This window comes from Fundulus heteroclitus, chromosome 3 (genome assembly GCF_011125445.2).
Source record: "Fundulus heteroclitus isolate FHET01 chromosome 3, MU-UCD_Fhet_4.1, whole genome shotgun sequence".
NCBI classification, from domain to species: domain Eukaryota; kingdom Metazoa; phylum Chordata; class Actinopteri; order Cyprinodontiformes; family Fundulidae; genus Fundulus; species Fundulus heteroclitus.
In genome coordinates this window covers 42,179,798-42,195,207 of record NC_046363.1, presented here as the reverse complement: position 1 = coordinate 42,195,207, position 15,410 = coordinate 42,179,798, and the positions used below count along the sequence as shown (strand labels likewise).

The following is a 15,410-nucleotide window of genomic DNA, read 5'->3' as shown; positions in this document are numbered from 1 at the left end:
CTTAAAAGTGAATAAAAGCCAAGAAGCCGTAAGTGGTGACGTGTCAAAAAATACAATAAAACAAAATAAAAAAGATATAACACAAAGACAAAAAATATGTCTGGGGGATTGGCCACACGGAAACCAGACTGGCAAACTGGTGATATTAGGGCTGAGGGGCTGTGCTACCTCTTGAGAATTAGGGACACTCATAAAGAAGCAGGGAATAGGTGAGCTGTAATAGAAGACAATAGATAAGAGAAAATAGAGAATTAAAAGGGGCCCCAGGGGGACAATTTGGATTGTTCCCTTGGATTGTCATGCTCCAGAATAGGATTCTGGAGCACGACAGTTAGACTAAGGAGGTATTAAAATAAGTGAGAAAGTTCTGTCAACTACGGAAGGGACAAGGGTCCCTCTGTGATGCGCTAGCTGTCTAAATAATAATGTCTTGTCCAACATTTTGAATGTCTCGGTTGTGAATGGGATCCATGCTGTGTGAGTGAGCTAAAGACAAACTGTTGGGGCCTGCGGATCTGCAAAGTGTGGGTGTCTCTGTTTGTATTTATGCTTGTGTGTGTGTGTGTGTGTGTGTGTGTGTGTGTGTGTGTGTGTGTGTGTGTGTGTGTGTGTGTGTGTGTGTCTTCATGAGGGTGTCAATTTCCCCACGTGAGTGAGCCCCAAGATAAGAGAAGTCCTGTGGAGCAGAGTGCATTTGGTTAAGTAAAAAATATGGTTAAAAAACTAAGGGGAATTTGGAAATCATTGGAAAAAAGGTCGATGCATTAATGATGTTTGTTGAAGTGCAGGAGGAGTTTCAATGCAGAAAAGCGATTTGAGGTATTGGCTGCAAGCTGATTGGGTGAGTTACATTTGAGAAGTGAACGGCCGGCTGCATCTTGGTGAGTTTGGAGAAAATTTTTATTGTAAACTGTAGCCTAAAAGTTAGAAAGAGGTTAGATGTTTGGAAAAGTTGTTGAAAATTTGGGAGAACATTAAACATCTGTTTGAGGCATTACAAATTGGGAAAAAACAAAAAAGTGAAGATGCCTTCTGTTAGAGTGTAATTTTAACTAGCGTTATCTATTGCAAAATGACATTTTAAAATGTCTAATGAACGTATACACTTTCAGAAATAAAATATAATTTGCGATTAAATAGTGATTAAAAGGTTTTCATTGTTTGATAGCCCTAGTTATAATAGATAAATAAATAGATATAATCCGTCAGACTTCAATTTAGCTGATTAATAGAGAGTAGTAAACCCTATCAGCTTTTGCTCATTTGCAGGCCTGGGAAAACACGAGTAAGCAGAACTAAAAAAAAGTTATAAGTTAAGGTTAAACTGTACCTTAATAGTGTGGGCAAAAGGATATTGCGGTTGATTTGACAGATTTTGTTAACCCTTCATTTAGTCATGAGTCAGTTTTGAAGTCATCCTCAAATCAAGCAGCTACAATTGTGGAATCTATGAAAAATGTTCATGGCTTGCATCATTTTATTATAGATACTGATATTACAGAACGGCAGGAATTAGTAGAAACCTGAAATATTATGGGATAATGACAGGACGGTTTCTGTCATCAGAACCTTACAACACCGGGCCAAGCATGTCCAAACTAAAACGGAAGGGAAGCACAAGTAACAGAAACACATCAAAGATGCCCTCGAAACCTGTGGGTACCCTAACTGGGCTTTGTCAAATCAGCAAGAAAATCCAAAAGACCCGCTGCAGAACATAATGGTGAGAAGAATAAATGCAAAAGCATTGTCATCCCATATGTTGCTGGAGTCTCTGAAAAACTCAAGAAGATTTTCTCCAAACACAAAATCCCAGTACATTTCAAACCAAACAGTGTCATGGTTTTCAATTGTTTTGCCCACATGCGGATACGAGCGGGAGGCCAGGCACAAGTTTTAAGATGTTTTATTGAAGGAATCAACTGCTGGGATACAACGACGAGACGCCGAAGGTGAGGTCTGAGCGTCGAGCGGGAGGTACTGTGGGAAAGGAAAGAAAAATGACTACGATTGAACGAACCAAGGAAATACAAGAACCTGCGCAGCTTACCACTCAGCTGGGCGGACCTGACCGGGAGGAAGTAGCGGCAAGAGGACCCTGTGATCCTACCCCTGTTGGTGTAGTGGCTAGCGGCTGGAGGGCAGCAGGTGGAACTGGCGAGGGACCCAGAGCGAGCTTCGGCTGAGCGGGGTGACAGATGGATTAACTTGAATGACGGGAGGAACCAGCAGCATCCGGGAGGGGAACCACAAGCCCGGCTGGGTAATATCCAGGGAGCAAGGGGGGAGTCGCCAGAGCAGAATCTAAGCCTTGTGATGCTGCGGGTGTGATTCTCCGGACAGAGCGTCAAGAGGTAAGTGCTTCCACGCACAAAAACAGGACTGGTTTAACATTCTGGCGTCTTCCATCTGTCGGTGCTCTGCTTAAGAAGCCGTCTCAAATGAGTCGCAGGTGTGGGCCACGCCCCTCGCCAGCTAGAACCACCTGCGGAGCAGAATAGGGCACAGATACACAGGGAACCCTGACAAACAGGACCCTCAGACAGAGGCTGGTGCATCCCAAGGACAGAACCTCCAAACCTAAGATGAGTGGAGTGGTTTCTGCAGTTCAGTGCAGTGAGGAGTGTTCTGATCTTTATATTGGAGAAACCAAACAACCTCTCCACAGACGCATGGCTCAACACAGGAGAGCTACCTCCTCGGGACAAGACTCTGCCATCCACTTACACAGTAAGGACAAAGGACACTCTTTTGAGGACCAAAATGTTCATATTTTGGACAAAGAAGACAGATGGTTTGAAAGGGGTGTGAAGGAAGCCATCTATGTTAAGAGAGAAAAAACAACCCTAAAACAGAGGAGGGGGCCTTAGGTTCCAACTCTCAAAAACTTACAACACAGCTATAGGATTAATTCCGGACAATCATCACCTTAACTCTCACCCTCATTCGGGTGATCAAAACATTGTTCCTTTAAGCCAAGCCAATAACAACCCTAACAACTCCTCGTTACAGAGGAGTGGACCAGTTTCGGTCCAACCTGCTGGCTTAATGGTTTTAACGACCGCCCATTACTAAGGGGTGGACCTGTTTCGATTGAATTTGCATGTTATCTAACCCATTGCAAGGCCTTTGTTTGGCAGTAGTATAAAGCTTGTTACTCCACATTACTCCAGATTTTTTGAATTGAGAAAGCTTCCGGGAGAGGAAGCAAAACGTCTTCAACTACGGAAAACAAGTCCAGTTCCTTTGTTTTTTACTTTTTTTTGGAATGACGGCCCCAAATTATTCATTATATGTATCCACATTTTCAAAGTCCTACCAAAATGCAGATGCCCTTGTCACACAGTAATTTAAGAACAGAGGAATTTTCTTCTTGTTCACTTGGGGATATGCAACTTCTGGTGAATAAACTCCCCAGCATCAGTGCTGGTGGTCGATCATGGCTGGTTAAATTACAGAATTTAACCAAAGGCTTACAACTGGCTCTCGGTGATTTTAGAGCCATTTTAAGACTTTCTGTGTCGGCGTCTGTAATAGCTGTTATTGAAAATGTTGCTCAAACGTCCCATATGCCTTTATTGTCTTCAGTAATTTCTTCCTTGGAAGTTGCAATTACACAGCACTTTCCATTATCCACATCAGCAGAGGTTCCTGAATTCGCCTGGGACCTGCAACAGCGTCCTAAAGATTACATAACTCAAGCTGCAGAGAAATGGATCAAACACACAGGTGTGGATCCTACAACAAATCGCTCCAATCTGGTTGAATTATTTGGAGGGACGGTTTTGGATGGGGTTCCTTCTTTAGTGTCTCTACTTATGACACAAAATCCTGATATGCTTGGGTGTTCGTATGCTCGCTGGGAAACCCGTTTGATAGACTATTTGCATGTGGCTCAAAGGGAGGACAGAAAGTCGAAGCGAGACTTAGAAGACTTGCAACTTCAATTCCTTAAATTACAGTTACTAGAAGCAAAGCGGAAAGTGAGCAAGAGAAAGCAGGAGATGGCACAAAGAAATGTCTCTGCGGGTGCATCACATGGTGCTCAAACCCTGACGGTTCCACCACAGTCTAATTTCATTCAAGGAGGGGGGGGGTGCCTCCTCCGCTTTTCTGTTCTTCATTTGATTCCAGATTTGTTGTTCTTGCGTATCGACGCGGATGGCAGTGTAGCGATCAGCGCAGACGTGGGGGAAGGAGCAGAGAACTAAAAAGACGAGGTGGACATGTCAGAACTTTTCGAACATCTACAGACATCTGCTATAACTGTGGTAACTTTGGACACTGGGCCAGGGACTGTTTCGCATCAGCCAGTCAGCCTGGCATCGAGTCACCGAATCCTGGCATGAAGTCCCAATACGACCTCACATCCAGAAGGTCTGTACCCCAGCAAGGGGATAACGCTCCCATGAACAATGTTTCCGCACCCTGGAAAAGTGGCCAACGCTCATGCACATATTGGAGCCACTTGATTCATCAGCATCTGAGTTGTGAAAAGGGGACTTTGTCACTGAGGTGACGCAGAGACATTACAGCGATCTGCTACTGCAACACTGGGGAAGAAATGTGGAGTGTTACACATGAAAGCCTTGAATATGAAGTCCTAACTCCGATCTCATGTTTGCCTGATCTGTTGCATGTCAGTCCGAGTCCATCTCAGGAGCCACGGACTGGTATCAAACATCTTTAAGGTAAAACACAGACAGTTATTTTGAGTTCCTGAGCAGATGGATCGGAACTGGTTAATAATTTCTTAAGGCAGCCAATTGAGCGTACCCCAGCGCACAGGTTGGCGGTTTTGAAAAATATACTAATATCTATTAAAGTTTTGCTATCTAACTGATATGTTCCTTTTAAACATAAGTTTTAATTCTATTATGTCCAGGACCTTATTGCTCATGATTGAACAATAGAAAGAGTATTTTACCATATCATCTATAAGCAGAATATCCACTGGGGTGGGAATATTTTTACGTGCTACACTCACATTTAGGTTTCTGTGAGTTGTCTCTCTGGTTAACAGCTGCATGTCATAAATCTACCAAACAGTGTTCTTATCAGCTTTGGGACTTCCTGGGGCCATTTTTACGATGTGGGGCCCCTCTTTCTCTCTCTCTGGTAAGCACAGATGTGTCCTGATTGGGACATTCTGTTTTTAAACAACATAGGTTGAACGAATCTTTTAGATTATTCCTTAATAGCTCACAAGTATTGAGATTTTTCTATTGTACAAATAACCGTTGCCAGCTGTGATAAACGGATATTCACCAGAATTTTGCTATATTACCAGGTGTTTTATTCAGGTTAAACACAATGTTTTGTATGTCTTTTGCCCAGTTACACCACAGTCATCATTTCAATGAGTACACTGATCTTACACAACTTTTAAAGGACCTCTTGCAGATATATGGTATGATGAAATTGACTTATATTTTGATTTGGATTTTGGATACAGTGGTTTTCCTACTTCAAGTGTTTGCAGTTAAATTGTCTCTACTTGACGACCATATACTGTTCTCGGTTGATGTTTTTGTAACAAAATTATTTTTGTTCCATAGAGGGAAAGTAGGATAAAATACAAAAAAAAACTACACAAAATGGAAAAGGGGATACTGTTAAATGACCTGGATGAAGGGTTCTTTTGCAGGACCCCAGGGGAGGTATGTGACTGCGTTGTAAATTAGATAACGGTTGTTTAAAAAACCCCAAAAGAATTCTCCCATGGCTCTGAATGTTTGTTCAGTCGACACCTGTAACAAACTGGTTCTCAATGTATCTAAAACTACCTGTTTAGTGGTTGGAACTACTTTTTCTTTACTTTCCAAACCGAAACTTGAACTCACCATAGAGCAAAATTCTGTGGATCAAAAACAAGAGGCTAAACTGTTGGGAGTGATAATTGATAATAGATTGTGTTGGGATAGACATGTTCAGAACTTGTTAACTAAAATGGGTAATAGTTTATCGGTCATTAAAAGGTGTTCAAAATACTTTACACCGCAGGTTGTTACACAAGTACTTGATGCTTTGTTTTTTTCACATCTTGATTATTGCTCAGTGGTTTGGTCAAATACTTCATCAATTAATATAAAAAAAACTACAAGTAATTCAGAATAAAGCTGCACGTGTTGCCCTTTCATGTGGGTTTAGATCAAATGTGGACAAAATGCATGACAGTCTTGTATGGTTAAAAGTTAAAAACAGATTGGTGTATTCAGTAATGGTATTTCTATATAATGTTATAACAAATAAAACGCCTTTCATTTTATATACAAAACTATCCTTTAGTACTGATACACATTATTATCCAACAAGACATGCAGTAGGAGGTAGTTTTATTTTACCTAGAGTTAAAACAAAATCAATTCAACGTTCAGTTAGGTACAGGGCAATGTGTGAATGGAATTCACTCCCAAAGACTATCATACAACAAAACACTCTCTATGGTTTCAAAACTGCACTTAAGAAATATTACCTTCAAAGAAATTTGGATAGTTAATGTTAATTTTATTAAGGAGATATTCTGTAGGGTTCTTGTTAGCTAATTCTTTGATATAGATCTATCTGGAGTAGCAAAATTTTATGTTAATTATGTTTATTTATTTATGTTACTTTTTAATGATAAAAGGTGTTAAATGTAAATATGTATTACATTTTGTGTAAATGTCTTGTATGTATAGTGTGTAATGTGATGTAATACATTGTATTGTCACGTGGAAGACTGAAGGACCCCAGGAAGAATAGCTTTTAGCTGATGCTGAAGCTAATGGGGATCCTAATAAAACAAACAAACAAACAAACCTAAGACACAGTCTGGGACCATAAATTAGATTTAATGGGCGAAGTGTTAGACAGAATGTATCTGCTGGACAAAGACTCCATAAGGCCGGTTAGCTCAGCCCTCTCTGGGTTCCTGGAAGGCGTAAACAGTTTTAGCAGTACAATAAAGTGAATGTTAAATAAAATAGAACAACTAGATAACATAGAAAAACTGGATAAATTAGAAAAACAGAGAAAAATAGAGGGTAACTTAATGTAACCTAGTTCTATTGAAGACCCTGTTTAAATAGGATTTAAAGCCGCATATCTTGTGTTGGAGTTAACTGGATCAGGGTTTGAACATTTGATAGAACGATAGGTGAACAAAATGGGGGTTTGCTTTTTCTCTCAGATTAAAAATAGGAACTTTTTCACAGCACACAGAGTGGACATCTGAAATTGGAGCAGAGGTTACAGAGTTTAATGGAGTGGTGACATGCTGAGAAGTTTTGTGTGCAATGTCTGGTAATTTTTTGAATCCAAAAAAGCATGTTGACATTCTTACAGGATAAATGTAATTTGATTTCAAAACTGCATTAACTAATTTTTGATTCCACAGACACGCCATTTCTCACCAGAGGTTAAAGTATGTGTGCTTGCTGCATTTTCTTACAGGACAATCAGAGGCCCAGTGTAAGGAGAGGACAGTGGAACTGTGATAAAATGTCTTATTAACTATTACATTTCTAAAATAGGTTTCCCATAGGATGAAAATGGAACAATGGAAGGTGGTAAGGATTAATGGGGATTCTAAACACAATTGGCTGAAATCTGTGCACAGTCCAAATTGAAAATGGGGTAAAAAGCTCTGAAGTTTGTTTCTTGTGGGAGTGTTCAGTTAATTTCATTACAGGATATGATTCCATATGAATGAAAGGAGTTTTTCGGGGCCGAAGTCAACCTCCGTAATTACAGGTAGCACATGACATTTGATATCTAAAAGATTGTCGTGTAAGTTTCAGGTTGTATTGGAGACATAAACTTAGGTGAGTCCGGGAATGTGAAGGAGGGTACACCTACCCCCGACCTCGAAGGAGTACACGCTAAGGTCATCAACAGACAGATGTGGTGGGCCAGAGGTCAGGGGCCCATTGGATTCCAGAGCCGTGGCTCCAGAGATCTGGCTCTTCTGGACCACCGCAACACACCGTCGCAGGGCCTAAACGCCAGTCCAGCACAAAGACTGCTTAGCCAGCGCACGCAAACATTATTATCAACTGTTAAGGAAATATCTTAGTCAAGCAGAGTGGTGTCTGTCTCTCCCTGCTCCAGTGTAAGATAAACATAGAGTTTTATGGCAGGTGGGGGAGTAGGCCACAAGAGTTTCTTTGTTCGAATAGATCACCCCTCCCTCCCTAACGTAGAGGAGGGCAGACACTGTAGCAAAAAGGAATGTCTTGGTGAAACTTACTTCAGACAGACTTCTCCACCACGCGGTGAAATCATGTTGATATGTAATGTAAACTCTGTCTCCATATTTAATTTCTATGAATTAAATATGCATATTACAATGTTTTACCTCTGATCAATGCTTTCCTTGTTTATTGCCAAATCTGGAACCGGGGTAAGATGGGGTTTCAATAGATATGTAGCAGCAGGCCGGTAAACCCATTCTTTAACACAACAAAACCAAGCTTGCTAAAACCAAGGGTTGCTCGAGTCAGGCAAGAACTCATGAAAAGGCAAGCACGCCAAAGCATCTACTACAACAGATCAGCGAAGGATCTATCGCCTCTCAAAGTTGGAGACGCTGTGAGGATGTAGCCATACCCGCCTCAGACTGTCTGGAGGTGTGGCTGGGTGACATCGCAGATTGGGGAAAGGTCTTATGAGGTTCGATTACACACAGGAAGCACAATCAGGAAAAATCACAGACACCTGAGACTTGCTCCTGAACAAACTGTTAGTGTGATGTTCTTGGCACTGGCGCTGATTTTTCTACACTCTGCACACCTGTTCCTCTCTGCCCTGCTCACAATTATCCGTTACTGGCTTCAGCTGTTTTCCTCTCCATATAAGCCCCGTCCAAATCAGCTTCCAGTGCCAGATCGTCTCATAGCTTGCTAGCGAGTACCTTCCAGCGTTTTTTCCCTGTTCTGTCTGCTAACCCGTACCTGACCTGTTCTGCCTTGACCACCGAGAGTGCCTAACCCCTTATCTGATTCTGTCTGCCCACGTCTGGAAACCTGACCCGGCCCGTCCCTGGATTTCTGCATCTGCCTTCGCCTTGGATTGCTTGCCTGTGAACCTGACCTGTCTGACCGTGAGTTTTTCGAATCTGCCTAACCCCTGACGTCTGTGTATCTGCTAGTTTTTTGGACCTTGGATTGGACCTGGACCTGCCTTCTGGATTTCCCCTCTTGTACCTCTGCCTGGATTTGGCTCACTGGACTTTGCCCCACAGACCATCACCCGTCAAAGACCCCAGTGGACAGTCAGCCGCTCAACGGCTCAAACCCCCGCAAGCCCCTTCCTGCCGAGCCGGTCCCCGAGCTCACAAACCCTCTAACAGGTTAGTGTTTCAGATTACCTCTTTTCCCTTTTTCCTCCCTGACTGATCACTAACCTGTTGTCTCCGTCTCAGGGGGTTACCGGCTCGAGAGCTACCCGCGCGCTCCACGCGCAGCGCATGCACAGTCAAAATAAAGCCTGTTACCAACCACTGACCTGTGCTGTGTCGAATCTTGGGTCCTACGTTATCGTTCGTTACAGTTAGAGACCCCATCGAAGGGGACATCAATATCCCAAGCCAGCAGGAGGCTACAGGACATGAACATTCAGGGTCGGTTCATTCCTCACATCGTGTTTTGGATCCCACTCCCAGAGACATGAGTGACGGACAACCTCTTGTCACGACCAGAGCAGGACATACAGTGCAGTTGAAGTTACTGTGTTTCTCATGGCCTTTTTTTGGGGGGGGGGGGGGGGGGGGGGGGTATTACAGCAAGATGGGGCAAAGATACTCAATTTTCCAGAGAAATGTAAAAAAAAAAACTATAATAAAAATCTCTTTGTCTATGGGGGTTATGGGTAATGTTACTCTGGGAAAGTTATTATGATGCATTTGAAAATCATTGCTTTGGTTTAAATTCTGTTTTGTGTAAAGTCACGCACGATGAACAGTTAAAGCCTCAGATGTTACTGGAGAGATGTAAAACCAGGAAGTAGCTTTAATTTTGAAAAGAAAAGAGATGTAACAATAGGAACTATTGTTATAAGTATGTTGCACACGGATGTGTGATAGTGTGACACCGAGTTGATAGCAGTGGTGAAAATCAAAACATAACACCAGGGCTTTATGCCCCTAGTAGAGTCACCCAAGGCAGACAGGTCTTAGGTAAGGGACCAGACAAAGAGCAGCCCAAAACTCCCTTATGATGATTACGATTAATGGACGTCGTGTTCCCTCGCCCGGACACAGGTCATCGAAGCCCCACTCTGGGGCCAGGCCTGGAGGTGGGGCACGTTGGCGAGCGCCTGGTGGCTGGCCTTTTGCCCATGGAGCCCGGCCAGGCTCAGCCCGAAGAGGAGACATGGGTCTCCCTTCCAATAGGCTCACCACCTATAGGAGTGGCCAAAGGGGTCGGGTGCATTGCGAAATGGGTGGCAGTCGAGGGCGGGGACCTTGGCGTTCCGATCCTCGGCTGCAGAAGCTGGCTCTTGGGACGTGATAAAATAAATGTTAAATGAAAGAAAATATATAGAAAATCCTTAAAAATTCCACATACCTGGATTCTATGACTATATGAAATATTTGTGAGATGTGTGTTTTTCTGTTGCATTAAAGACTTTAGTTTCTCTACTTATATCTATTGTGTGTGACATTATGCACACAAAAAGATCTTACATTTGCTTTCAGGAACCATGAAAGACAGAACATCCATCCATCCATTTTCTGACCCGCTTAGTCCCTCATGGGGTCGCGGGGGTTGCTGGTGCCTATCTCCAGTGTTCACTGGGCGAGAGACGGGGTACACTCTGGACAGGTCGCCAGTCTGTCGCAGGAAAGACAGAACAAATGTTCAAAAATAGTTCATATGTTTTTAGAAACACTCCCTTTGAAAAGTACATGGTTGTGTTTTGGGGCATGCTTATTTAAAAAAAAAAAAGAAAAGAATGGGATGTCATGGTAGCAACCAGTTAGACTAGTTCAGGAAGTTTCCCCTGAACTCTCCTTCAGGCATGCTTTCCAAACTGTGAGAAATCCCTCATCTGTGAATGAGGAAATGTTTTTGAAACAAAAGACACTATTGTTATGATTGTTTTTGTTGTTTTCTTCACGTTAACCTGCAAGTAAAGCGCTTTATTTCTCCCAGAAAATATCCTGTCCTACCCCTTTGATGAAACGGACGGGACAGAGACTAAGTTAGTTGTGAGAGACTGAGATCTTCTCAGTCTCTCACAACTGACTAAGTCTCTGTCAGAAGTTGTCAGAAGTTGCCAGCAGTTCTAGATACACAGGAATGCAAAGGAAAAACACCTGAGGCTCTCTACATGTCAGAGTTGCTCCACCTGGTTAAACAAACCTGTTTCAAACAGACAAAAACAAACAAGGACGGTGTTCTTGTTTTACAGAGTGTCTTTTGCACTTTTGCCTCGTTTGAAGTGATTCTCATGGAAAAAGACAATGTAAGTACTTTATTTGTTTTTTGTCCTTTCCTGTTTTTTGATGTCCTATTGCATACTAATCCAGATTAAAGTGTTTTTAACCAAAGACACCTGCAAGAACAAAGAAACATTGCAGCATTACGACTACTTGTGGTTGTTTTCATGAGCCTGAACACAGTTTCCAGTTTTATTAAACAAGATAGTGACTTGAAATATAATAAAAGAGGAGGATATTGATAACAAGCTTGTGGTGTAGATGAACAGTTGGCAATCCTAGATCTGAGAGACATTAATGGTGACTGAATGATTAAACAAACTGAAAACAAAAGTATAATATCACTGAATATTTTAAAATAGCAAATGTTTCTGACAGAACATGGCTGGCTGAATGATTAACAAAGAATAACAGCATTAATAAATAAGGACAATTGTTTAGCAACTATCAATGTTTCAGAAGGTGTCAACAAAGCAATTTACATATTTGAACTGCACTTCAGCCTTTAGTCTGAACTTCATCTGACAGTTTGTGAGCTATTGATCACAGTTTATATTTGAATAATCATGTTGTTTTAATTTTATTGAAATATGTGTAAAATGTATTTTACCTCATATCTTTTAGAGATAAAAAGTCCATATTACGATATACCAAGTTATATAAATATAAATATATATATATATATATATATATATATATATATATATATATATATATATATACAAATACAACTTGCCCAGCTCTTGTCTGTAGCTATTTAACCCAGGACTGGTACGTAACAGTATGGCCAACTGTGTCACTGTGCAGCCCTTAGAAAATATCTTATGTTATTCACTGCTTTGATATAACTGACTATTAGATATAAAGGACCAGAAGATTCTATAGCATTTATGTATATTAAAATCAATAATGTGCAATGCTGCACAAATATATTGTACTCTTACTGATCTTCTAAATATTATATATTTTTAACTTAAAGGGGAATCAGTTTATGTTATTGTTACTGTGTATTTATGATTTTGGCTTTGATTTTATTTGTCATTTTGAACAAGGAAGTGAAAGAACTTCTTCTCAGTCCTATGAATAGACTTGGAAAACCGGAAAGACAAGGCATGCTTTGTCTGACAGAGTGAATAACAAAGGGTTTACTGTATGAATCCAAGTTATTCTACTTTTAGAGATGATGTGTCCACCATGAGTTTTTCTAAGGAAAAGGGGGGAACATGGTTATTCCCGAATGACGGTCTGCCTGAGGACTTTAACAAGAACAGACCTGAGAGGTAAGATGAGCGATAGAAAGGTATATTTACCTTCAGTGATATGGAAAAGAAACATACAGACACAAGGGTGACTTTTTGTTAGTTTGGACTGTCAAGATAATTACAAATGATCCTTCACTTGTTAAAGTTATTGCATCCTCGTATAATTACTGATCAGATGACTAGATGCAGGTACAAAACTCTTCTATACACTGCCTCAATTTTGTACCTTGTGTTGGTGTTGTTAGGTCTTATCTTGGAAACTTAATCTACCTCTCTCTGAGCTGTGTGTGATAAAGGTAAAAACCCAGGGATAACCCTGTTGAGTTTAAGCTAGGGGATACGTACACATATTTGTATCAAAGACATCAAGCACAGTACAGTCCAACTGATCCAGTATGCATCTGTACCAAGCAGACAGTGTTGTTTTACATACCTGAACACATGCAGAATATATATGCTAAGTACACAATGCAAAATTCTGTAGAGTGGCTTTAAAAAGAGACACAAAAAAACAGAGTCTCTTAGCTATCATTCAACTCTGTTTTGGGGAACATTTAGGTTTCTCATGCAGCTACATTGGAAAAAGAAAGGTGGACTGAACCAAAGCTTTGTCGGCTACACAGTTTTCAATAGGAATAAGGAATGTTCTCATTTTAACTGGATGACTCACCTAAAACATCATCAAGCTGGTCCTGAAGAATAAACATTTCAAGTCCAAATCCAAGTACCTTCAGCATTAGGCCAGATCAAAACACACTGGTACTGTCATGACAAGTTTATCTGGCTTGATGGTACAGTCCCGTATATCTGGTACACTTCATTGTCTAAATATCAAAATAACTCCAATGAGATTTGAAAGTTTTTTTTATTCTCAAATGTCGGTATAGTCTCATAAAAAACTCAAACACCAACATTTACCATATTTAAGTGGTCTTTTGTTGTTGTGTAATCCATCCATCCATCTGCTATAGGCCTACCCACTTATTATTCATTCAATTAAGCAAATAAAAGCAAATGTCTGGTCAGATCTATAGTGATCACTTTTTCTTTTTTTTCTCTTGATTTAATTAAACTGATAACATATCGAAGCCTGGCATTAAAACCAAAGTACGTTCTAAATTGTGATTTTTCATGAACTGTAAAAAATTAAAAAATAAAGAATCAGCTCCATCCAAAGTCATAGTTAGATTCACATATTAGTTATGCAAAGAGCAAATGTAAATACAAATTCGGTTTTGTTTTCTATGTTCCTGTTTGTTTTAGCTTCAAGCTCTTTTTGCAGTACCTTTTTATCTGAATTTAGTTTTTTTCTTTATTTGTTTCCAGGTCTGACCAGGGAAGATGTCCATCTCCAAGTTGTGTGACCTTAAAAACTGACAAATCTATGGATTATCCTCTTCAGTTCAAACAGTAAGTCGATCTATTAAACATTAACCTATTAAGATTATTTTCTTAAGCACCATCTGCTAATTAAAAAAAACATACTGCACTTTAGAAGTAAAGCATGACAAAATTATATATATATCTATGAAATTCAGTTCCATCTAAATTCCTGTGTACACACAAGTTATCGGGCCATCACAGGAATTTACTGCAATTAAATACTATCAAATTAACTTAAGTCAAGTTAAATTTATTTGTATAAAACAAATCAGCAACAAGGTGGTTCAAAGTGCTTTACATCATGAAAACATAAAAACATCATAAACACATGGAAAGAGTCACTGGTTGTGAGACCAGTAACAAACATTAAATTGTATCAGGTGAAGACATCAGATGTGTTGGCCAGTGTTTCTGTTTATATGGCTGAAAGCAGCTCTGAACAGACGGGTTTTCAGTCTGGATTTACATGAACTTAGTGTTTCTGCTGATTTGCAGTTTTCGGGAAGTTTGTTCCAAGTATGTGGAGCAGAGGAACATATTTTTTTCAGCTCTGACAAGGGAAGAAGTCCCTCCCCAGGCTGTTTGTCCATAAGAAGTGACAAATCTAGAGATTATCCTCTTGAGTTTAAACAGTACGGTTGTCTATTTAATTTCAAACCACTATATATTTAAACCTCTCTCTCTCTCTCTCTAGATATACAAAAAGATATATATGCTGTTTTTATAATTAAATATATATATATATATATATATATATATATATATATATATATATATATATATATATGTGTGTTTTTTTATTTGGTGGGTTCGAATCCCCTAAGCTAAGATAATGTCAGTGTTTGTGTCCTTGCCTGCTCAATGGTAGGATGCAAAGAGCAAATGTGAATTAAAAATTATATTTAGTTTTTTTATATTCTTGTTTGTTTTAGCTTCAAGCTCTGATACTTTTTGCAGTACCTTTTTATCTAAATTTAGTTTATTTCTTTATTTTTTTCAAGGTCTGACCAAGGAAGATGTCCATCTCCAAGTGGTGTGTCCTTAATAAGTGACAAATCTAGGGATCATCCTCTTGAGTTCAAACAGTGAGTTTATCGATTAAATAGTAAACTAAGTTATAAAGCACTGATTCTCAACATAGGTCATCCCAAGACTCTGTAAAAGAAAAGCATGGCAGATTGTATATACATGTATAAAAAAATCCAGTTCTATCTGAATTCTTACAATTAAAACCTTTTTTTATATCATAACTAAAGCATAGTATATCTAAATGCAATTGTATTTTTCTATGTATTTTGTAACTTTAGGTTTTATTTTAGCTTCAAAGTCTAATCTTTTTTAAT

At 39.9% G+C, this 15,410-nt stretch overlaps 1 protein-coding gene across 1 annotated transcript in view; it reads left to right on the top strand.

The window, feature by feature from the left end:
- Positions 1-15,410, top strand: part of LOC105920449 — a 70,511-nt gene that overhangs the window by 39,016 nt on the left and 16,085 nt on the right. The window contains exon 9 of the mRNA XM_036135432.1: positions 15,069-15,152. Coding sequence (XP_035991325.1) covers positions 15,069-15,152 — 84 coding nt within the window. The remainder of the gene's footprint in view (positions 1-15,068; positions 15,153-15,410) is intronic.